The sequence below is a fragment of the Nelumbo lutea genome, chromosome 3, assembly GCF_056320005.1.
Source record: "Nelumbo lutea isolate HS-2025 chromosome 3, American lotus-T2T, whole genome shotgun sequence".
In the NCBI taxonomy this organism is placed as follows: domain Eukaryota; kingdom Viridiplantae; phylum Streptophyta; class Magnoliopsida; order Proteales; family Nelumbonaceae; genus Nelumbo; species Nelumbo lutea.
Window position 1 is genome coordinate 113,974,517 of NC_142686.1, and position 23,419 is coordinate 113,997,935.

Genomic DNA, 23,419 nt, shown 5'->3' on the forward strand with positions numbered 1-23,419 from the left:
AAGAAAAATGCAAATGTTAGTGAAATGTTTGTAAAAATGTTAGTTGGGCTGTGTTTTGGCGCTGAATTCTGGTGATTGCAACTTGCATACACATGGTTTTAGAACCATCATTGACTTGGATGGTCAAACTGTTTGACCTAGGAACATAGGACATACAACCCTATAGCTGGACTGATGACCTCGTAGTTGAGATGGCCACTTGGCATCCTTGGAGATGCGAGATCCAATTCATGTAAATGCAAACTATCTATGAAAATATTTTAATGGACCTAACGTGCACCCTGCTGTCTCTACCTCTTAATCTCCCTCTAATTTATAATATTTTAAACTAAGGCTATGTCTGGTTTGAAAGAAAAGGTACGAAAAGGTATTAAAACCTATACAAGGTTTGTAAAGGTTTTATTGCCTTTCCTTTTCTTTCCCTACTTTTTCCTTCAAACCAAATATAGCCTAAAAGAAACGAATTGGTTGCTACTACCTCACCTCACTGATTTTTTTTTACTAATATATACACAAAAGGATCGCAGTTGATCAAGAAACAGACACCTAACACACTTAACACGCAAAGGTGTGTTCGTCGACATCAATGGTGTTGTCCTTAAGGGTGTCAATGGACCGGTTTTGGATTGGACTCCATCCAGTGCAAAATCAATTTGGACAGATTGGACAGACTAAAAAGACATAGTGTATTGGATCAATCCGGTCCAAAATATTTATTAGATTGGATTGGACTTGGTCCGTCTCTAATAAATTTATATTGGATTTGGTTGGATTAAGCCAATATCAAGTCCATTGATATAAGATAAGAATATAAGTGTCAATGGATCGGGTTTAAGTTGAAACCAATCTAAATTAACATGAATTTGAACAAATTAGACGGTCCGAACATTGAATTGGGCCAGTCCAAAATAGTCCAAATTATTTATTGGATTGGATTGGACCTGGTGCATTTGTAATGGACTCACATTGGACTAGATCGAATTGGACCAAATCCAATCCAATCGACACCCCTAGTTGTCCTCTCCTTTGATCCTTTTATATTGTGTAGTATCTAATCAATCTGGATCAGTGTGCACACATTATGAGCATGTCTGAGTAAGCACTGAAGTTTTTTTACACCTATTTCTTAAAATGCCGTTAGGGGGTGTTCTTGTAGTGTGGATGAGAAATTGGTGGGTGTAGAATGATCCACACCACACCTTATGGCAGGGACCAATCCACACCTACAATGGCATTCTGTCACACCACACTTTTTGATTCCATGTATCTCATATACATTTATGAATGATCTACAATAACATTTTAAAAAATGACCCAAAAACGAAACCATTCTAGCCACCAATTTTTGGGTTGGCAGTCTGGTCGCCAGGTTCAAATAGACAAGCCGTTCTGACAAACAAATTAAAAAAAATAAAAATAGTAAAAAACCGTTGAACAGGTCGACGGGTTGACCACTTGGGTCAACAGGTTGTTGACTTTTTCAATGGTTTTTGACCAAAAACCGCTTGCTTGGACGGTTCTCGGGCCAAACGGTCTGATCGCCTGGGTCAACGGTGGTTCGAAAACCTTGATCTACATAGTTAATCATAACTATTTATTTTTTGCATTTAATATGATAAATATATTGAAAAATGCATCAATGAATTAATATTAACCAATAAATATTATTATTTTTTATAAAACAATAGTAAAATAATTAAAATTTTAAAAAATATATTTTATTAATAAAATATTAAAATTAAAAAAAATAAAAAACTAAGTAAAATAATTAATATTTTATTAACCAAAATATTAAAATGTAAAACATACAATAGGGTTTTGCCCTTTGAGGGAAAGTGTGTAGTAGGGAATCAAAAATCAAGTGTGGACGATCCCTAACCATGAAATTTTACTGTGGATGAGAAATTGGGGTATGGACGAACCGATCCACTATCCCGTCCACAGCCCAGAGAGCGAGTATTCATCTTGGTCCTGTTCATGAGATGAACATCATGTTTACTTGATCCGAACTTGCGTGCAATTCCTAAAAAAGAATGTTTTTTCTTCTTTGCCACATTATAATACACAAGGTGGGTAATGTATCTATGGGCCCGTTGATCTTTTGTATTTTTGAGAGGAAAACACCCGCATTCTTTTTTCTGGGGTTTAAACTTTTCCTTGGGTATTTAATTAACATTTTCACAGGAAAAGTTGATAACATTTGAATGGAACAAAATTATTCTTTTTAATAATAGTTTTTTTATAGATAAAATATTTATTGTTTTATTTACCTAAGAAATAAGCATGGGCTAATGTGTTATCTATGAACAATTAAAATAATAAGTTTTTTATAGATAAAATATTTATTGTTTTATTTACCCAAGAAATAGGCATGGGCTAATGTGTTATTTATGAAAAATTAAAATAATAATTTTTTATAGATAAAATATTTATTGTTTTATTTATCCAAGAAGTAGGCACGGACTAATGTATTATTTATGAACAGTTAAATAGAATAATAGAAAATTAATTCCAACCGAGGTCGTTGTAGTATAGTGGTGAGTATTCCCGCCTGTCACGCGGGTGACCCGGGTTCGATCCCCGGCAACGGCGTTTTCTTATATTTTAGATTTTAACTTTTAACGAATGATTGTGGGCGTTTGCCTCAATAAGTTATAAGAAGACATTTGATCGAAACGGCTACTGAATACTAATAAATTGCTTATATTCCCTCCACCTCCAGCCTCCCTCTCCCTCCCTTGCAGAAACACACGAAAAAAAAAGCACTTCTACCTTATTTTGTTGCAGAGGTGATCTTCACTCTTTCGTACCATCTGAAAATCACATCTCTCTCTCTCTCTCTCTCTAAGCTTCCGAGTGCGAGGTTGTTTCATGGGATTACCCAATTACCCACCCCATGCCCCCCGAACAGTGTTTCTTTCTTCCTCACCAGCGTGTTTAGAAAGGTAAAATCAGGAAGAAAACATTAAAAGATCAGAATCCTCGCTATAAAACTCTAAAACCCTTCTTTTCCCTCTTCATCGCTTCGCTGCCGGTGTTCGTTACCAACATATTCTCGCCGGGAAAGCCACCATACAAGGATTCTGCATAAAAGGTTCTCTCTCTCTCTCTCTCTCCACTGTTGTGTGTGTCGTCTGCTACAAGCCTACCATTTGAACCCACAAGACAAGGGCGGAGCTAGTGGTTGTCCACCCTCCTCCTGAAGCCACCACATCCTCCTTCAAGTCCTAGCACCTAGCTTGTCAATCTCTTGCGCACTCCACGGTCATATGTCTAATTATCTGTCTTCTCTTCCCATGCTTCTTCTGCTGCACTCCTAATTTTTCTCGGCGTCCTTAGAATTCGCTCTGCGGCATGTGCCTGAATGATCAGAGTTTATTGCTGCTCTAGTTGAAGGAAATCTTTCCTCTGTTCCGTCACTTCTGCTGCATCATAGCTTGCCTCTGAAGAATTCATGTACTCGCTGCTGGTTTTGGGATGATGTCACCTGCTGTGGACACACTTCTCTTGTGTCCATCTCTAGAGTTTAAATTTGGCTTACAACGATCCTGTTACCATATATAATTTTGTATTCCATCTTGGTATTCTGTGATTGAGTTGTCTAGGTGTTTTAAGTTGCAGAGATCGCATCGATCAATGAACAAGTAAGAGGATTTTCATTTTAAATAAAATCAACAAGCTTAGTTCTTTTTTTTTTATATTTCAAATTTTTTTTAGTTAAGTAATCGTGCGGTGGAGCTATTAACAGCCCGCTTCACTGTTCGAACATGTGAGTAAGTCCCCAATAAATTCTCTGAATTTTCTTTGCCTTTTCGAATCAATAGATTTCAGCACTACAACCATTTGTCTTGCTTTCTATACGTGTTATTTATAAGTAACTTATTTGCTGATATATGAGGTTAACAGGCTGTTCTCATTAACCAAATATTGTTGCTATTCTTCCTATAAAAAGCCTAAGAGGAATTCGATCAAGTTTTCTTTCCTTGCGAACTCTTAGGATTTCTGATTTTTTTGAAGGTCCGGAATGACACCTCATTGCTGAAAGATGGACATTGATAGTGATTCTTGCAAGTTGGATTCGAAAATGGCAGAGGAAGGCTTGCTAATGCAAGTGGATTCTCTGGAACCTTCAAGCAGCAAAGTACCTATTTTATTTTCCTTATCAAACCTTTACTTCTATTTGCTGCATCAATTCATCTTTGTGTGTTGGCCAGAACTTGCTCTAAATGTTCATGATTGTTTTCTTTTCCTTTTATTTGAATTTCAAGGGCAAATCAAAAGATGATCTTACCAAGTCGATGGAGAAACTACAAATTCAGGAATCTTCCTCTGGTCAAGCGGGCACTTCATCAACTAACTTTAAACGAAAACCAGTCATTGTCATTGTTGTTGGAATGGCAGGCACGTCATTTGCATCGCTACTTCTCAAATTCTCTTCTGAATTTGTAATGGGGATTAGATTTGTCAAACATCCATAGTGTTTTCTTTCTAAAATAATCGATGAAGGATTTGGGTTTACCACAGGGAGTGGAAAAACAACTTTTCTTCACCGGTTGGTTTGCCATACACAAGCTTCAAACATTTGTGGATATGTAATTAACCTTGATCCAGCTGTTATGACACTTCCTTTTGGCGCAAATATTGATATAAGAGACACTGTTCGGTACAAGGAAGTAATGAAACAGTTCAATCTTGGTCCTAATGGGGGAATTCTCACATCATTGAACTTGTTCTCTACAAAGTTTGATGAGGTACACGTTTTTAATGTGAAATTTATTTCGTTCTGTAACTTTGCTTTACTAGGTTGATATAAGACTAATCTACAGTCATCTCAATTATGCCTTACTTTTAGCACTCTTTTAGAGAGGTTATGCATTGAGGCTGTTGAGTATGTCCTTGTTTAGAAGATCTCTTGCATCAAAAATTTATTCCACCACATTATGTGGACAGAAGGAAGATTCTGACAGATGTTTGTACTTTGGAACAGAATCTTTAGATTTTGACAGATGTTTGGAACAAAAAATCCATCTGTGTTGGGTCCTAACTCCCAAGTTCCTAACCCCTCTACATCCTAGTATCTGTAAACACCACTGGATTGGGACGAAGCTAGCTGTTTGAAATTCCTGATACATATTCCTTTTTTGTTTATTTCAGGTTATATCAGTTATTGAGAAACGAGCAGATCAGCTTGATTATGTTCTTGTAGATACTCCTGGTCAAATTGAGATTTTCACCTGGTCAGCTTCTGGAGCAATAATTGCTGAAGCTTTTGCTTCAACCTTTCCTACAGTAATTACATATGTGGTTGATACCCCTCGTTCAGCAAGCCCAGTCACATTCATGAGTAACATGCTCTACGCATGTAGCATACTCTATAAAACACGGTTGCCTCTGGTTTTGGCCTTTAACAAGACAGACATTGCCAAACATCAGTTTGCTCTGGAGGTATGCCTTACTCTATAATTTGATATTCTTTATGTGGTTGGATGCCGGCTGTTCTATTGAGCACCAATTATGGCAGCAGAAAATCTTACGCCTATATGTTTATGGATAGTAATTGTTGCCATAACCATTTATCTGCAGTGCAGTCTATTAGAAGGTATTAACTTTCAGTGTTCTTTCAAAGGAAAAACTAATAGTTATGTATGATCCTAGTGACAAGCAACATAAATTGACTTTTTAGCATATTACATGCATAATTTATTTCTACAACTGACCCTTTTAGTGGTGCTTATTAACAGATTTTAATGATGTTTGCTAGTTAGTTACTAATTTTTGTGCTTCAGTATGAAACCCATGCTAACAAGTAACAAGTAACAACAAAACATGCATAAGAAAAAGTAGTAAAAAGAAGAAAAAGAATGAAAATGGAGAACCAATTCCCGTTGCAATGCAACTTACTTTCATTCTTGAAAAAACTCAAATCTCGAACTAATGTCTTAGGGAATGTATATCTAAGTTTGTAAGTTTGTTTTGTATTACATGATTTTTATTTTATTTTTCTATTTTACTAACCAGATTAAATTTCAAAAATGTTCTGTTGAATGGTTTCTATGGTTAGAGCCAAGTATATTGGTGGGGGGTCCTTGCCCCCCTCCCCAAAAAAAACTTTTTGTTAAAACTATTATTTATATTGTTACTACATTTAGGCTGGTAAAAAATGTAATAAAGTGGGTTGTTGCCCCTCCCCCCCCCCCCAAAAAAAAAAAAAAAAAAAAAAAGATAAAAAAGAAAAATTGAACTAAAATGCAAAGGATCACTCTCCAACACTCCTCCAGTTCCCAAAATGCAATGGATCACTCAGGCCATTTTTCCCCAAGCCCTAGTTCTACTCCCTAAGTGAAAACTCCTATCTACAAATAATAATAATAATAATAATAAATCTAAAATCCAACTAATAAATCTACTACAAGTTCTAATGTAAATAAATTCTCAATGCCTTGAACAGAAATAAAAGAGCAGAATTAAGAAAGGAATGGGATCAACTAGTTAGAAGGGAAGAGATTTATTGGACACAAAGATCAAGAGTGAGATGGTTGAAAGAAGGGGACAATAATTCCAGATTTTTTCATACCTATGCCCTGGGAAGAAGTAGGAAGAATTTTATTTCTGAGTTCAATTTTAATCAGAGAGAAGTAGAGAATCCTGAGGAAATTTTTGAAGCTTTCCTTTCTTTCTTTAAAAACCTTTTGCTCCAAGGATAGTGAAAATCAGTTGACAATATTTAAATGGGATGGCACTACCCTATCAGCTAAAAAGAGGGATTGGTTGGAAAGAAGCTTTGAAGAGGAAGAAGTCAAGAAGACTATTTTCAGCATGGATGGAGATAGGGCTTCAAGGCTGGATGGCTTCCCTGTTCTTTTCTTCCAAAAGTGTTGGGAAATTGTAAAGTTAGATCTCATGGAGTTTTTCAGAGACTTCCATTCATCTGCCATTGTTGACAAGGGCCTTAACTCTACCTTTCTCTGCCTCATCCCTAAGAAAGGGGGAGTTTTGGAAGTTAAAGACTTTAGACCTTTAAGTTTGGTTGGGAGCATTTACAAAATTTTGGCAAAGGTTTTGGCCAATAGACTTAAAGAAGTCCTTGAAGATCTGATTTCCCCAAATCGGTTTGCTTTTGTAGAAGGAAGACAAATTGTGGACAACATTCTTATTGCAAATGAGTGTGTGGAAGACAAAAAATCCTCTGGGATCCCGGAGGTCCTTGTGAAACTTGATCTTGAGAAGGCGTACAACAAAGTGGATTGGGACTGCTTTCTTGATTGCTTAAGGCTAAGAGGTTTGGGGAGAAATTGGATCAGGTGGATTAATGGTTGTATTGGCTCTCCTTGGTTTTCAATATTGATAAATGGTGATGCAAAAGGTTATTTCAAGGCTAGCAGGGGTCTAAGACAAGGTTGCCCTCTTTCCCCATTACTTTTCACTTTGGTGATGGATATATTTAATTATCTCGTTGACAAGCCAATTCTTCTCAACTTGGTGAAAGGTTTTGAAGTGGGTAGGGATAAACTTCACATCTCTCACTTACAGTTCGCCGATGACATAATCCTGTTCTTGGATGCCTCCATAACCAACATCACAAACGCTAAAATGGTAATCAAATGTTTCGAGATTCTCACTAGTCTGAGAGTTAATTTCTGCAAAAGTAGTATTGTGGTTATCAACTCAGTTGAAGTGGCACTTATAGAAAATTGCAAATCTTTATTGGGGTGCAAAGTGGAGAATCTCCCCATTACCTACCTTGGGATGCCTTTGGCAGGGAATCCAAAATCCCTCAACTTTTGGAGTCTTGTGATGGAGAAATGCGAGAAGAAATTGTCGACTTGGAAAAAGTGTTATCTCTCCAAAGGGGGTAGGCTTACTCTCTTAAAGGCCTCCTTATCAAATCTGCCGGTCTACTTTCTCTTTGTTTTCTAGATTCCGACTAAAGTCAGAAATCAGATTGAGAAGCTTCAAAGGAATTTTCTTTGGGAAGGTGGTGGAGACAAGAGAAACCATTTAATCAGCTGGAAACAAGTATGCAGACCAAAAGAAGAAGGCGGGTTGGGTATTGGATAGCTTAAAGAGAAAAATTCTTCTCTCCTAGGCAAATGGCTTTGGAGATTTTTGAAAGAACCTAATGCTCTTTGGACTGCTGTCATCTCAAGTAAATATGGACAAAATACAAAAGGGTGGGATTGCAGTCTCCATTTGAACAGGATAAAGGCCACCAACCCTTGGAAAGGTATATGTTCCATTCATACTTCTTTCTTTCCTTTCATAAGGTATAAAGTGGGAAATGGGTCTAGAATTAAATTCTAGAAAGATCCATGGTGGGGGGAACCTACCCTGGAAGCCTCTTTCCCTAGGCTGTTTAACCTCATCCTTGACCAAGAAGCCTCTATTTCTGCTTGCCACCCAAACCAGTCTACCGAGAATTCTTTAAACCTCCACCTCAGAAGGCCCCTAAGGGACTCAGATATTTCTGATTTAATAGCCTTAATCCAAACCCTCAAAGATGCCTATATTGTGAAGATATATCTTGATGTACATTATTAGAGTAGTCCTTGTTGTACAGTATCATAGTTCTTATTATTTTATTTGTTCTTTTTATCTTTCAGCCCTGTAAGGGCATTCTTGTAACTGTATATTCTTTTTATCTTTTTAATATAAAAAGAGGCTCTTTGGGGTGGGGGTCGATTATTCTTGACACCCCTAGATCTGTTTTCTTCTAGATCTGAATTCAGTTCACATGGTATCAGAGCAGGTTGCTCTTTGATCTTCCTTTTCTCTGATCCGTCTTGCCTTCGTGATCTATTGAAAACATACATCTTTGCCGAGTGGTCCTGGATTGTTTTAATCTATCCAGGAACTCCTCTTTTGTTTTCTGCGCACCCAGAGAGAGATTTTATTGGATCTCTCTTGTTTGACCTCCGTTTGCAACAAGAATTGAAAGGAGTTGTCGCTTAACCTTTCTCAACATATTCTGAAATTTTTACGGAGATCCGTGAAGTTTTGAGAGAGATCTGGACTCTTCTTCTTGGCTGATGCACTAAGACTTTCCTTTTCTAGACTGTGTTCAGCTTCTCTTTGTTTTGGATCTTGAACAATCTCTGGTGAAAGTAAGGGGTTTCTATTTCAGTTTTTTGACTCTCTTGGATTGATTACAGCCTATTTCTCTTGTCTTTGGATCTAAGTTTTGCCTCATATTAATTTCTTTAAACTTCAGCCAAACCCTATTTGTGCTATTTTCTTGCTGAAATGGCTTCAGATAGAGGTGATATCATCCCTATAAAGGTGAATGGACAGAACTATGGGATGTGGAAGTTTCACTTCGACTTTTATGTTGAGGGAAAGGGTTTAGAAGGATATCTGAATGGAATGGTCACCAGACCAGCTGAGACTGAGGCCAAAGCTTTACAACAATGGAAGTTGGACAATGGTAAACTTGTTTCTTGGATTCTAAGTTCTATTGACTATCATATATCTGTTCCTACGAGGAGAATGAAAACAACACATGAGATGTATATGTATCTAGAAAAGGTTTATCAACAGTCCAACGTATCTAAGCAATATCAGATAGAATCAGAAATATTCTCTTACAGTCAAGGAGATAGGAGGATACAGGAGTATTATTCTGGTTTTCTTGATTCATGGGCTGAATATGAGATTGTTCCCATTGAACCCTCGGATCCAGTGGAGTGTGTAAAATATTTTTAGAAGCACTTTGAGAAGAGAAAGGTGACTCAGTTCTTGATGAGACTCAGACCTGAATATGAGATAATCAGGTCCAACATTCTGAGTAGGGGAACACTTCCAGATATGGATTCTGTTTTAGGGGGACTTCTGAGCAAAGAGACTAGACTTCTCACTGCAACCGGGTTTGATGGGAAGATGGCTGAAGTTGGGGCTGAAACAACCTTTGTTGCTCATGGGGGTAAGAAGCCAACCTCCAAGGACCTCTCCAAAACCTAGTGCTATGAGTGCAAGGGTTTTGGACATATAGCATCTTATTGTAAGAAGAAGAATGTGTGTACCTATTGCAAGCAACATGGTCACATCATTCCAGACTGTCCAGTCTGACCAGCTAAGGGCTCTCAGAAAAAGACTCAGCACCGGGCCCATCAGGCAACAGATGGACCAGCAATAGACACTGTATCTACCAAGGGTGAGTCCTCAATGAAAGGTGAATCAACAGGTGTCATGGATGAAGAAAGGGTTCGGCAACTGGTATCTTCTATTATTTCCTCTGCTTTCTCTACTATTGGCTTGTCTGGTAAGTTCTCTGCATATTGTTCTTCCCCTTCACGTGCTTGGATTATAGACTCAGGTGCCACAAACCATATGACAGGAGCCTACCTCAACCACCCAATCCCTTCCACTAAAACTCACCATAAACGTATTATTATTGCTAATGGTGAAAAGTTAAACATCATTGGTAGTAATGATTTATCCCTTCGACTGTCACCAACCAGGTCCTTTCCTCTCTCCAAAACCCTCTTAGTACCCAACCTTACTATTAATCTGATTTCTGTTGGTTAACTTGTTGATGAAAGAAATGTCCTCACTTTTTCTCATGATGGTTGCTTGATACAGGACCGGTACACTAGGAAGGTGAAAGGGAAGGGGCATAGGTTGGGCCGTCAGTTTGCGCTGGAGTTCGAGAAGTCTCAACCAGGGGCATCCTCAGCTTTACTTAGTTCTTCTTTGTCTGATTCTATGTTGAGTTATAGAAATAATATATGGGATTTATGGCATAAATGATTGGGTCGTCCATATTCCCAAAACTTAAAATTTTTGTTTGACTCTGGTTTGATTAAGAATAAAATTCCCCCTGTTGATACTTTTGATGTTTCTTGCACTATGTGTTGTTTGAGTAAAAGTCATGTTTTACCGTTTCTTCATAAATCTAAACATGCCACTAAACCTTTTTGAGATAATACATAGTGATGTTTGGTTTGCTTCTATTATTTCATGATTGGGGTACAGATTGTACCAGATATACTTGGATTTATTTTTTGCGACACAAATTAGAAGTCTTTGGTGCATTTAAATTGTTTCATACTATGGTGCAAAATCGATTCAAGTGCAGTGTGACTATCCTTCGCTCAAATTTAGGGGGAGAATATAGAGATGGAGACTTCTTGGCATATTTGAGAAGTCATGGAATTCAGTCTCAGCGTAGCTACCCAGAAACTCCACAACAGAATGGTGTAGCTGAACGGAAGAACGAACACATTGTCAGTGTTGTGCGAACATTACTATAGGGGTCTCATACTCCAACTTCGTTTTGGGTAGAAGCAACCAGTACAATTGTGTATTTGATCAATTTTCTTCCATCCTCTGTTCTAGGCAACACCTCTCCCTTCCAAAAACATTTTTATCCCCCAGATTTCTCTGGCCTTCATGTATTGTTTTATTCATCTTCTTGTTCGTGAACGATCTAAGTTAATTGTTCAGTCTGTTATGTGTGCCTTTGTGGGATATAGTCCTGACCACAAAGGATTTTTGTGTTATGATCCTACTATTCGTCATATTCGGATTTCTCAAAATGTTGTGTTTCTTGAACATATCTCCTTCTTTGCTGGGGTTGCTAGATTGTCTGCTCCTTCCATCTTTGTTTTGTTGGACTTTGATTCAAATGACACTACCACTTCCTCAATCGAGAGAGATCTTCTTGTCTTCACCCGTAAGTGGCTACGTGTCCCGGCTCCTACGCCTACAACCCCCCTTCCACCCGGTCTAGAGCATTCATCTTAGATATCTTCTGTAAGTGATACCTTGACCCAAGATCCTCCTATTTCAGATAGTAGTTCAGTTATTCCACTTCGTCATTCTACCCGTATCTCTCGACCTCCTGACCGCTATGGTTTTCCTTCAAACTATAGTTCCTTTTCTGTTGTACTTTCTTCCACAAATATCCATAGATTTTATCAGCAAGCCATTAAATGTTCTCAATGGAAAGAAGTTATGGATGTCAAAATTCAAGCCCTCCATGAGAATGACACTTGGGATCTTGTGCCAGCTCCTCCAGATGCTTCTATTGTTGGAAGCCGTTGGGTCTATACGATCAAACTAAAATCAGATGGCTTTCTTGATCGATATAAGGCCCGACTAGTTGCTCAAGGATACAGTCAGGAATATGGGATTGATTATGAAGAAACATTTGCCCCGGTTGCTATGATCACCACAGTTCGGACTCTTATAGCCATTTCTGTTGTTCATTCCTGGACTATTTACCAATTAGATGTGAAGAATGTGTTCCTTCATGGCGAATTAAAGGAGACAACCTACATGAGACCTCTGCCTAGATATTGCAGTGATTCTTCACGTGTTTGTCAACTGAAGAAGTCCTTATATGGCTTGAAGCAAGCACCCAGGGCTTGGTTTGAGCGCTTCTGGGATGTTGTTCTTGCAGCTGGGTATAATCAGAGTTCCTCTGGTTACTCCCTCTTTGTTAAAAGAAGACCCTAGGGTATCACTATCCTTCTATTATATGTTGATGACATGCTCCTAATGGGGGATGACCATGACAGCATTCGTGAGCTGAAGTCCTTACTCCATAACTCATTTCACATGAAGGACCTGGGTCCTCTACTTTTTGGGTTGGAGGTTCATCGTAGCAATCGAGGGTATTTTATTTGTCAACAAAAATACGCCTCTGATCTAAATGTCAAGCTATCTAAATCCGAAGGCCTCATCCTTCCTGATGCCACCTTGTACCGTCAGCTTGTTGGATCTTTGATCTATCTTACTATGACCAGGCCTTATGTTTCACATGTTGTTCAGGTTGTTAGTCAATTTGTCTCTGCCTCAAGACAACCTCATATGACTGCAGTTCGCCACATCATCCGTTATGTTCGAGACACTGCCTCTCAGGGACTGTTTTTCTCTTCCTCATTACCCATACAGTTGAGGGTTTATGCTGATACTGATTGGGATGGTTGCCCTGACACTCGTCAATCCACTACTGGGTGGTCCGTCTTCCTGGGTGACTCTCTCACCTCCGGGAAGTGCAAGAAACAACAAACTGTCTCTAAGTCTTCCACAGAAGCTGATTATAGAGCTATGTTTTTTGCATGTAGCGAGATTGTTTGGTTGCAGTCACTTTTCATTGATCTTGGGATTTCTCTTCCTACTACTATCCCTCTATATGCTGAAAACACTTGTGTTATCAAAATTGTATCTAATCTAGTCTTTCATGAGAGGACTAAACATATCGAGGTGGATTGTCACTTTATTAGAGACCTCCTTGTTGCAGGCTCTATATCTCTTCCTCATGTTGCCTCTCACATGCAAATTGCCGACATCTTCACCAAGGCCATGACTAAGAGTCGACATTTCATTCTTATGGGCAAACTGATGCTGATGTCTACACATCAGTTTGAGGGGGAGTGTGAAGATATATCTTGATGTACATTATTAGAGTAGTCATTGTTGTGCAATATCATAGTTATTATTTTATTTGTTCTTTTTATCTTTCAGCCTTGTAAGGGCATTCTTGTAACTGTACATTCTTTTTATCTCTTTAACATAAAAATAGGCTCTTTGGGGTGGGGGTCGACTATTCTTGACACCCCTAGATCCGTTTTCTTCCAGATCTGAATTCAGTTCACATATATATCCCCCTCTCATTCTGACACCCGAATATGGACCCTCCACCCAAATGGCGAATTCTCTTCTAAGTCTATGTTCAGGGCTTTGACTGCTGAAGATCAGCATCCCTCTTTGGTGCAGCCACATCCCCTCAAGAATTTGCTTCTTTGTATGGGAAGCCTGTCTCCAAAAAGTTAATACTTGTGATCTCCTTCAGAAAAAACTTTTGGGAAGACGCTCCATTTCTCCTCATGTTTGTATTTTGTCTCAGTGAGGGTGAATCAACAGATCATATTCTTCTTCATTGCAGCTTCACTCAAAGGATATGGTCCCACTTCTTGAATATGGCAAGGTACAGCTGGTTTTTTCCAAAACACATCATGGACAACTTGAATCAATGGCAAGGAATAAGGCTTAGCAGAAGGGGTAAAGTCTTTTGGCAATCAGTGCCTCATGCAATAAAGTGGGGCGTTTGGGAAGAAAGAAACATCCGTATCTTTGACAATAAAAGCAGAACCTTGGAGGAGTTGATCTCAGATATTACCTATCGTTGCATCATTTGGGCGGTGAATTCAGCTCTGTTTAAAGGACTTTCAGTCAATGATATTACCAGAGATAATCACCCCTTTTTGTTTCTACCTCATCCCCAGCAAACTCCCTTGAAGCATCTTGTTTCCATCAGTGATGGTGTGATAACCCTTAATTTTGACGGTTGTGCCTTAGGCAATCCGGGCTTTGCAGGTATTGGTGGTACAGTAAGGGGCGAAAGGGGCAATATCTACTGGACTTTTAGTGGTCTAATCGGTTGGGCCGACTCCACAAAGTTGAAGTGATGGCTGCTCTCACCGGAATCAGGATAATAAAGAATTTGGGAATTTAGAATTTGATCATTGCAGGTGATTCAGCAAATATGATAAAATGGTTAAGAGACAAAAAAGGGGGCCCTTGGAGACTGTATCACTATCTGACTGAAGCTTGGGATTCTTTGGATGGTTTGAATGTTAACTTAGTTTGGATTCCTAGGGAACACAATCATACTGCAAATGACCTAGCTAAATTTGGTGTGTATTTGGAGCATCTGTATAGTGACAAGCTTCCTCCTTTGTAACTTGTAGGGGTTCCCCCTTACTTTGTATATCTCCTCTTGTTCCCCACCCCCCCCCCTCTTTTTTTCTTAATAAGTTCTAGTTAAATTTTCTCAAAAAAAAATGTAAATAAATTTGTGCTAGCTCTCTCTCTCTCTCAAGCAATCCCATATAGTAGCTATTCTTCTTCATCACCTGAAAAGGAAGAGAACTGGCAATAATGAGTACAACCCTCAATAAGTAACATTTCATCTCCCTAGTTGGACCAAACATGCAAAAAGATAATAATGATACTAATAACAATAAATATTTCATAAAATCTTCTTAATATTCAAAGATGAGTTTTAAACAACTTAATCCATCTTAGAGAACAAATGCTTACATACTCAAAAAAAAAAAAATCAAACTTTCTAACAGTTTACAAAACCATAAGAACAAGCTGAAAGGAACACATGTCATGGACTAATGTCGATATATTCAAATTCAAATCAGAGTCGAATAGCAATTTCACAAGAGTAGACTACGACCACGTTCACCCCAATTATAAGGGACCACATATATGCTTGGTGGTGAGGGCCCAAATTCAAAATGGATTAGTCCAAGATGCCCCCATATTCATCCCCAATGGCAGGGTCCAAAGCGTAGTCATATATTAAACTATGACCACTTTAACCCCAGTAACAAGGGACCACATATATGCCCTGTGATGAGGGCCCAAATTCAAAATGGACTAGTCCAAGATGCCATCATATTCATCCCCAATGGCAATGTCCAAGGTGTAGTCATATATTAAACTACGACCACTTTAACCCCAATGATAAGGGACCACATATATGCCCTGTGGTGAGGGCCCAAATTCAAAATGGACTAGTTCAAGATGCCATTGTATTCCTCCCCAATGAGAGGGCCCAGAGTGTAGTCCTATATTATTAGAATATAACAGATACATCAATATCCACACATGAATCTCACAAAGGAATTTATCATAAGAATAACATAACTAAATAAATAATAACAACTTCAAAAAAAGTCATTGTTTCTTTTTAAGGAAGAACAATGCATCCAATATCGGTGATTCACAATTATCAACAAAAAAAAAAAAATCGTCTAGATTCCGAATTCATATTATTCACATGCTTGGATCCCAATTCAAATAAACAAAAACAAATACACACACACACACATATATATATATATACATAACCAAGAATTTATTTGTTAATTTAATTGATAGTTGACAAAAAGAAAGAAAAGAAAAGAAAAACATATATAACTGAAAGATGAAAAGCCACTTACTCAACACATCAAGTCCAAAGTACCAATATAAGTGAGTCATGGTATATCCCAAAAGCCTATAAATAAATGAGTAATTGTTACAACTAATTTCAAAATTTATATTGATAAAATGAGGAAGTAAAACTTCCAACTTATTTTATCAGTCCACCTAAACCTCCAGTAGTTTACTAGATTAGGTTCTAAGACTCCCAGATTTCTAATTTTTTTGTTTGTGTTTATAGTAGGACTAAATCTTGACACCTGTAACATACACTCCAGCCACCTAAAATGAGAATTTATTCTTCGAACATATCCTTCTCACGATATATTACAATTTAGAATCAAATTCCGTTCAGAAACACCACAAAACGATTGATTTATGCTAATTTGGGTTAACTAACATTCCCGGAATTTCCAGATTGATTGTATTCGTGAACCCAACTTTTAAGACTCATAACTTCCGGCTTAAAGGTCCGCTTCACAATTGTGATATAACGTCATGAAGGTCTCATAACCCGCTACAATTTAAACCTTACTCCTGGCCAAAGAGATCATCGGACAGCCCCTTTCTAGTGGCCTAAATTCGGCTGGTTGCTAACAGTTTCTCAGATTCCCAGATTTAACAGATTTAGGATACCAACTTTAAAAATTAATAACTTTTAGTACAAAAATCCAAATGAGTAGTTCTAGGTACCGTTTCAAATATCTCATCAAGAACTACAACATAGAACCAAAATCTAGTCAAAAACATCGCCGGAATGCCAGTTTCTGGCTGCCTAAAGTCGGTTAACATTCCCTCTGTTTCAATCCGAAATTTAACCTAGCTTTCCTTCCACAAATTCAAAAGATACAAGGTTGGATCTGTTGGGTTTCTAATGTCAAGAAGTCTCTATTAAAACTATTTTTCTTATCGGAGGTTGGCCAGAAAATGATCATCCAGCAAAAATCCTAATTTTAAGTTAAATGCACAAGAAAACAAAAAACGAAAATCCAAGGGAGAAAAAGGCTTACCTAAAGAGTGGTTTGGTGCCAAAAATCATTGAGATAAAGCCTCTCCTCAATTCTCCAATGATGGATTGTCTTCACCTTCTCTTAGGTCTGAAAAGAGAAAAGAGGAAATAGTTCTTGCAGCTAAAGAAATTAGATTTTCTTTTGTAAACATGTTTTTCCTTTTTGCTAAGTAGGCCCCTTCTCAAAAGAATTTGCAAACAGGCCCTCCTCCAACAACACCCATTCTCCCACTATTAACCTTAGTGTTTTTTTTTTTCTTGGGTATTATACTTATAAGCAATTATCATTATTTCCAGACAGTATATATGCAAAATATTGAAAGTTATAACCAGTAGTTGAAGGAGAGCAAGTAACACAAGGTGCACCCCCCTTTTACAATGCACTGAAAGGCACATTAGAATAGAAAAATGGCATGTGGAGCCCAAGAAACGTTCCTTGACTTTCTAGTGTGTTTTTTAGCACTGGTGAAGGTGAGGTTTGCACTCTGGCTTTTCTTGCTAGCCATTCCTCATTTTTCTATTCTGTGAATGGTGTATCATAATTATTCTTTATGATGTGGTTCCTCAGGGCATGGCTATTGGCTAAAGAAGTGCCTGAACTTTTTGATTTTACATGGTTCTAGTAACTTATATAATGAAAAAACATACACCTTACAAATTTACAATGGCATTAGGAATTAAGAGTTTAGTTGCCACACCATCATGATTTGGAGGGGATGGTATGAAAGAAAAATGAATTTGTGAGGATAATTGGAGAAATGGATGAATATGTTTTCTGGGATGGACAACGGCTTCCTAATTAGTTGTACAAAAATGATACCAATTCTTGCTTTTAGGAAAGAGACATATTGTTTATATGGTTGGAGTTGACAAGGTTACTTGAGTAGATGTTGAAGACTGCTATCAGCCTTGAATGCTAATAGATTTCAGGTTCGAAAAAGGAGAAAAAGGTATAGAGGAGAGAGGAGAAAGAGTAGAGAGAGAGCAATAGAACACAAGAATTGAAAGGAAGGACAGAATCTGAATGTTCTGCCGCCACCACTTCTATTTAGTATTTATAGGTTATGCTAGTTACATGAAAGGATAAATCTGCCCTTGGTATTTACATAACACATAAAACAATATAAAACTGAAATATAAATAACACCTAGAATAACAGATTGACCATCAGCTAACCCTAGGATGACTAGGGCACATTCTACCCTACGGACAGAGTGGGACCACAGCTGTGGGGCCCACATCAGTGTTCTCTACACTCCCCCTCAAGTTGGGAATAAATGTTTATCATTCCCAACTTGGATAGATCCGCCTCTAGCTTCTTTCTTGATACGGCTTTAGTGAGGATATCTGCTAGTTGCATACTGGATGTGATGTAAGGGAGGCATACTTCTGGAGATGAGACCCTCTCTCGTACAAAATGTCGGTCAACTTCAATGTGTTTGGTTCTGTCATGTTGCACTGGATTATGTGCTATATTAATAGCTGCTTGATTATCACAATACAGCATCAGGGGCTTCTCATACTCGATACCCAACTCCTCAAGTAGAAATCTCAGCCATAGGATTTCAGCCACTCCGTTAGCCATTGACCTGTATTCTGTTTCAGCATTAGATTGGGAGACAACACTTTGTTTCTTCTCCAAGAGACAATATTACCTCCCACAAGAGCACAATATCCTGAGGTAGACCTTTTGTCATTAACACTCCCAGCCCAATCGACATCCGTATAGACCTCCACCTTCATGTGGTTATTGTTCTTTGTTAAAGTTTGACCTGCCCTAGAATTCTGTCTTGTTCGTTGACTGTAAAATAAAGTAAAGTAAAGTAGGAGAAGAAAGAAGAGAGAAAGATGAGGAAAGAGAGAAAGGCTGGTTCGAATTAGAGAAAGATCATCCACTCTAGATTCGGCCAGACCTGTTATTATATTATTAACTAAATGGAAAAGACTTAAGTGCCCTTCTTTAAGTAAGAAGCACTCGAACTAACATAACAGTGCACATCAACCTTCTCAACAAGTACAAAGACCGAAATACCCCTTCACTAACACCACTAACACTCCCCCTCAAGCTGGTGAGTATATAGCATATAATCCCCAGCTTGTTACATATGTAGTCCACTCTCCCCCGACTCAAACCTTTTGTAAACAAGTCTGCCCACTGGTTTCCCGTACTAACATATGCAGTTTCTATCACCCCATTCAGCACCTTCTCTCTCACAAAATGACAGTCAACTTCGATGTGCTTGGTTCTTTCATGAAACACTAGATTGGAAGAGATATGAACTGCTGCCTGATTGTCACAATAGAGCTTCATTGGAGTACTGATGTCATATCCTATCTCCTGTAGAAGGTTCCTCAGCCACACTAATTCACAAGCAGTACGTGCCATGACCCTATATTCTGCTTCTGCACTGCTTCTTGCCACAACTATTTGCTTCTTACTTTTCCACGTTACCAGGTTACCCCCTAGAAAGGTGCAATAGCCTGTGGTGGATCGTTTGTCAAACATAGAACCTGCCCAATCAGCATCGGTGTATCCTTCTACTATCAGTTTTCCACCACTCCTGTACAGCAAACCACGACCAGGAGCTCCTTTCAGATACCTCATAATCCTTAGCACTACATTCCAATGTGGGACCAAAGGTTTCTGCATGAACCGACTCACCACACTAACCGCAAATGAAATATCTGGCCGAGTAATGGTTAGATAGTTTAGTTTGCCTACAAGTCGTCGATATCTACCAGGGTCTTCAAATACTTCACCTATATCACTGCTCAGCCTCGTATTTGTTTCCATAGGTGTCTCAACCGGTTTAGTACCCAACAACCCTGTTTCTTCCAATAAATCGAGCACATATTTCCTCTGACACAAATTAATGTCATGCTTAGATCTTGTTACCTCTATGCCCAAAAAGTATTTCAACTGGCCAAGGTCCTTTGTCTGAAAGTGTTCCTATAGGAATGCCTTCAATTTGTCAATGAAATTTCTGGAAGATGGCAAATAATTCACTTCTTTCTTTCATTAAATAGAGCCACGTCATTCTTTAACAGTCATCAACAAAAATAACAGAATATCGGTATCCATTATATGACATCACTTTATAAGGACCCCAAACATCTGAATGAATTAAAGAAAAAAGACTCGACACACGATTATCGACCCCAGAACGAAAGGGAACACGATGGTGTTTCCCAAATTGACACGACTCACAATCTAAAACAGACAGTTGACTCAATGAAGGGACTAAGGACTGCAACACTTTCAACGAAGGGTGACCAAATCCACAATGCCACTAGAGAGGAGAAATGGATGACTGAAGGGCCGTGTCCACCACCATCAAGATAATACAGTCCACCGGCTTCATGCCCTCCACCAATCTTCATCCCCGTCTTGAGATCCTGAAAAACACACATAGAAGGGTAAAATGTGATGGAGCACTTAAGGGACTTGGTCATCTTACTAACAGACATAAGATTAAATGGAAACTTAGGTACATATTAAACAGAGGATAGGGATATAGGGTCTAGGTCAACATTACCAACACCACAGATAGATGATGTGGAGCCATTAGCAAGGGTAACAGATTGTGATGTTGAGCAATGAGTGAGAGATGAAAACACACCTGGAGTTCCTGTCATGTGATCGGAGGCTCCAGAATCAATAATCCAGGGTTGGGTGTGGATGCCAAACAAGCCATACCTGAGTGTGCAAAGGAAGTTGTGTTCTGCTACGACTTGGATTGAACAAACCTCTCATACTCATCCCGAGGAACACTCACCATCTCCTTGCCTGGGCCATCTGAGGGAGTAGAAGGCAACGGGTCAGCTGACCGGTTCTCCTGTCTAGAGCTGAAACTGGTGTCACTAGTCATGGCATGGTTGGCCCACGTCGAGGGAGGGCCATGTAAGTCGTAACAGTAGTTAATGGTATGTCCATCCAATCCATAATGAGTACACTTCCGTGGACCCGAGCCACGTCCTCTACCGCAAGCTCCCCCTGAATCTCTGCCTCCAGTACGACCACCCCCACGGGTATGTGTAGATCCACCACTACCACTTCTGCCAGGTTGGGCTCCTCGAGCCCCACTTCTGCCACCTCGACCTCTTGACACTGCAAATGCTGATTTATCGGAGACATTAGAATCCATAGATCCAATGGAAGCCCTCCGAAGATGGGCAAACACCTCCTCTAAAGATGGAAGAGCAGATCCCCCTAGTATCTGAGCTCGTACGGGTTCATACTCAGACTTCAGCCCCACCAGAAACCGTGTCACATCAAGCTGCTCTCGCTGTTGCTGTTGAACTTTGACATCAAAAGTGAGAGGATGATAGACATTTAACTCATTACGGATATTCCTCATACTGGCATAGTACTCCTCAAGGCTCTGACTTCCCTCTTGCAGATTGAAGTATTCCTGATACAGTTGATATACCCTAGCAGTATTATCCTGACCTGAATACAATTTCTTAGCATGATCCCACACCTCTTTGTCTGTGTCAAGAAACATGAAGTTCACACTGATTTTGGGTTCCATACTGTTCCACAACCATGTAATGATCTGTGCATCTTCCTGTTCCTAGTCTTCATACTCTTGAGAATTAGCAGGGGGTTTCTCCTCTCTTATATGCTTCACTTTCTTCTTTGCCCTCAGAAAAACCTCTACAGACTTGGCCCAAGGAATATAATTCTCTCCATTCAGTTTAATGGAGGTCATTTGGACATTTAGGTAGTCAGTAGAGATCATGACACTAGGTTTACTATCGTTGTTATTTGCCATTGCCGAACTCCTTATCACTAAATTCTGAGCACTACACACTGCACACTACACACAGACACTTAACCGAAATCTGCACACTGATTTCAACAGTAATAAATGCTGAGAACTGCAACACCACAAACCCTACTCACCGAAATCTGCACACTGATTTCAGCAGTATTAAATGCTGAAAATTGCAACACCACAATCCCTACTCACCAAAGTCTACACACTGATTTCAGCGATATCAAATGCTGAAAACCACACTTGTAACACCACAAACCCTAACCCACAGTTATAGGGAGTTTCACCATTAAGTAGACACTATTGCCCTTCGATTCACACACAAACCAAAATAAACCCTAGCATAAACCCTAGCATACTGCAATCTGAAAACTCATTATGCAAACTGTACTGCACCTCTCATGTATTCCATAACAGATAATAAAAAACTTTACCTCATTGCCTGAAGGCCAACCACACGAAGGGCTGAGACACCACTGCACCACACGTACCAGCCCTAACTAGGGCTTAGAAACCACAACAACCAATCACCAATGACACAATTGGAGGCATAGGAACCTCCTAGGGAAGAGGGCGATCACTCCTTTTCAGCCCTTTTCCCAGTCTCCAACTCACAACTGAGAAACCCAAGAGAAACCCTAATTCGAATGCGCAAAAGACAGAATTTTAGCAAGTCTGATTTGTTGAACCTCGCTTTGATACCATGTTAAAGTTTGACCTGCCCTAGAATTCTGTCTTGTTCGTTGACTGTAAAGTAAAGTAAAGTAGGAGAAGAAAGAAGAAGAGAGAAAGATGAGGAAAGAGAGAAATGCTGGTTCGAATTAGAGAAAGATCATCCACTGTAGATTTGGCCAAACCTGTTATTATATTATTAACTAAATGGAAAAGACTTAAGTGCCCTTCTTTAAGTAAGAAGCACTCGAACTAACATAACAATACACATCAACCTTCTCAACAAGTACAAAGACCGAAATACCCCTTCACTAACACCACTAACATTCTTGAACAGTATACCCCTACCCGGGCATCTCTTCAAGTATGCTAATATCCTTTCTGCCGCAAGAAGATGTGTAGTTCTAGGAGAATGCATGTACTGGCTGACAACACTAACAGCATAAGTAATATCTGGCCGAGTGAGGCAGAGATATAGGAGTTTTCCTACCAATCACCGGAACATAACCTTGTCTTCAAGAGGCTCCCCACTCTCTGCACTAATCTTATGGTTCTATTCAATGGGTGTATCCGCAGGCTTGACACCTAACTTTCCAGTCTCTACCAGCAGATCTAGGACATATTTCCTTTGAGAGATAAAGATCCCCTGTTTGGATCTAGCAACCTCAATACCCAAAAAATACCGAAGTACCCAAGGTCTTTCACCTCAAATTTTTGATGAATGAGCTATTTAAGGGACTCAACCTCATGACTATCATTCCCTGTCACCACAATATCATCAACATATACTACAAGTAGTGTCAAGGAGGACTCTACCCTCTTGATGAATATAGTATGATCTGACTGGGCCTGTATGTAACCGAACTTCACAAGGGCTAGTCTAAATCTATCGAACCAAGCCCTAGGTGACTGCTTCAAACCATACAAAGCCTTGTTGAGCTAGTAGACCTTCTTACCTGTTTCTGCATCATAGAATCCAGGAGGCAAATGCATGTAAACCTCTTCCTGCAGGTCTCCATTCAGA

The 23,419-nt window shown here is 39.1% G+C and overlaps 1 protein-coding gene and 1 non-coding gene across 4 annotated transcripts in view; both read left to right on the forward strand.

Moving 5' to 3' along the window:
- The first annotated feature begins 2,520 nt into the window (after positions 1-2,520).
- Positions 2,521-2,592, forward strand: TRNAD-GUC (transfer RNA aspartic acid (anticodon GUC)). The gene has a single exon. It is a non-coding gene; the product is annotated as a tRNA-Asp (tRNA).
- Positions 2,593-2,646: 54 nt separating this feature from the next.
- Positions 2,647-23,419, forward strand: part of LOC148867765 (GPN-loop GTPase QQT2-like) — a 31,505-nt gene continuing 10,732 nt past the window's right edge. For 2 of the 3 annotated variants that reach the window (XM_088980908.1, XM_088980910.1), the window contains exons 1-5: positions 2,647-3,644; positions 4,018-4,141; positions 4,269-4,405; positions 4,529-4,751; positions 5,155-5,445. In XM_088980908.1, coding sequence (XP_088837034.1) covers positions 4,046-4,141; positions 4,269-4,405; positions 4,529-4,751; positions 5,155-5,445 — 747 coding nt within the window. In that variant the 5' untranslated portion in view covers positions 2,647-3,644; positions 4,018-4,045. The remainder of the gene's footprint in view (positions 3,645-4,017; positions 4,142-4,268; positions 4,406-4,528; positions 4,752-5,154; positions 5,446-23,419) is intronic. The other variant, XM_088980909.1, reaches the window with a different exon arrangement.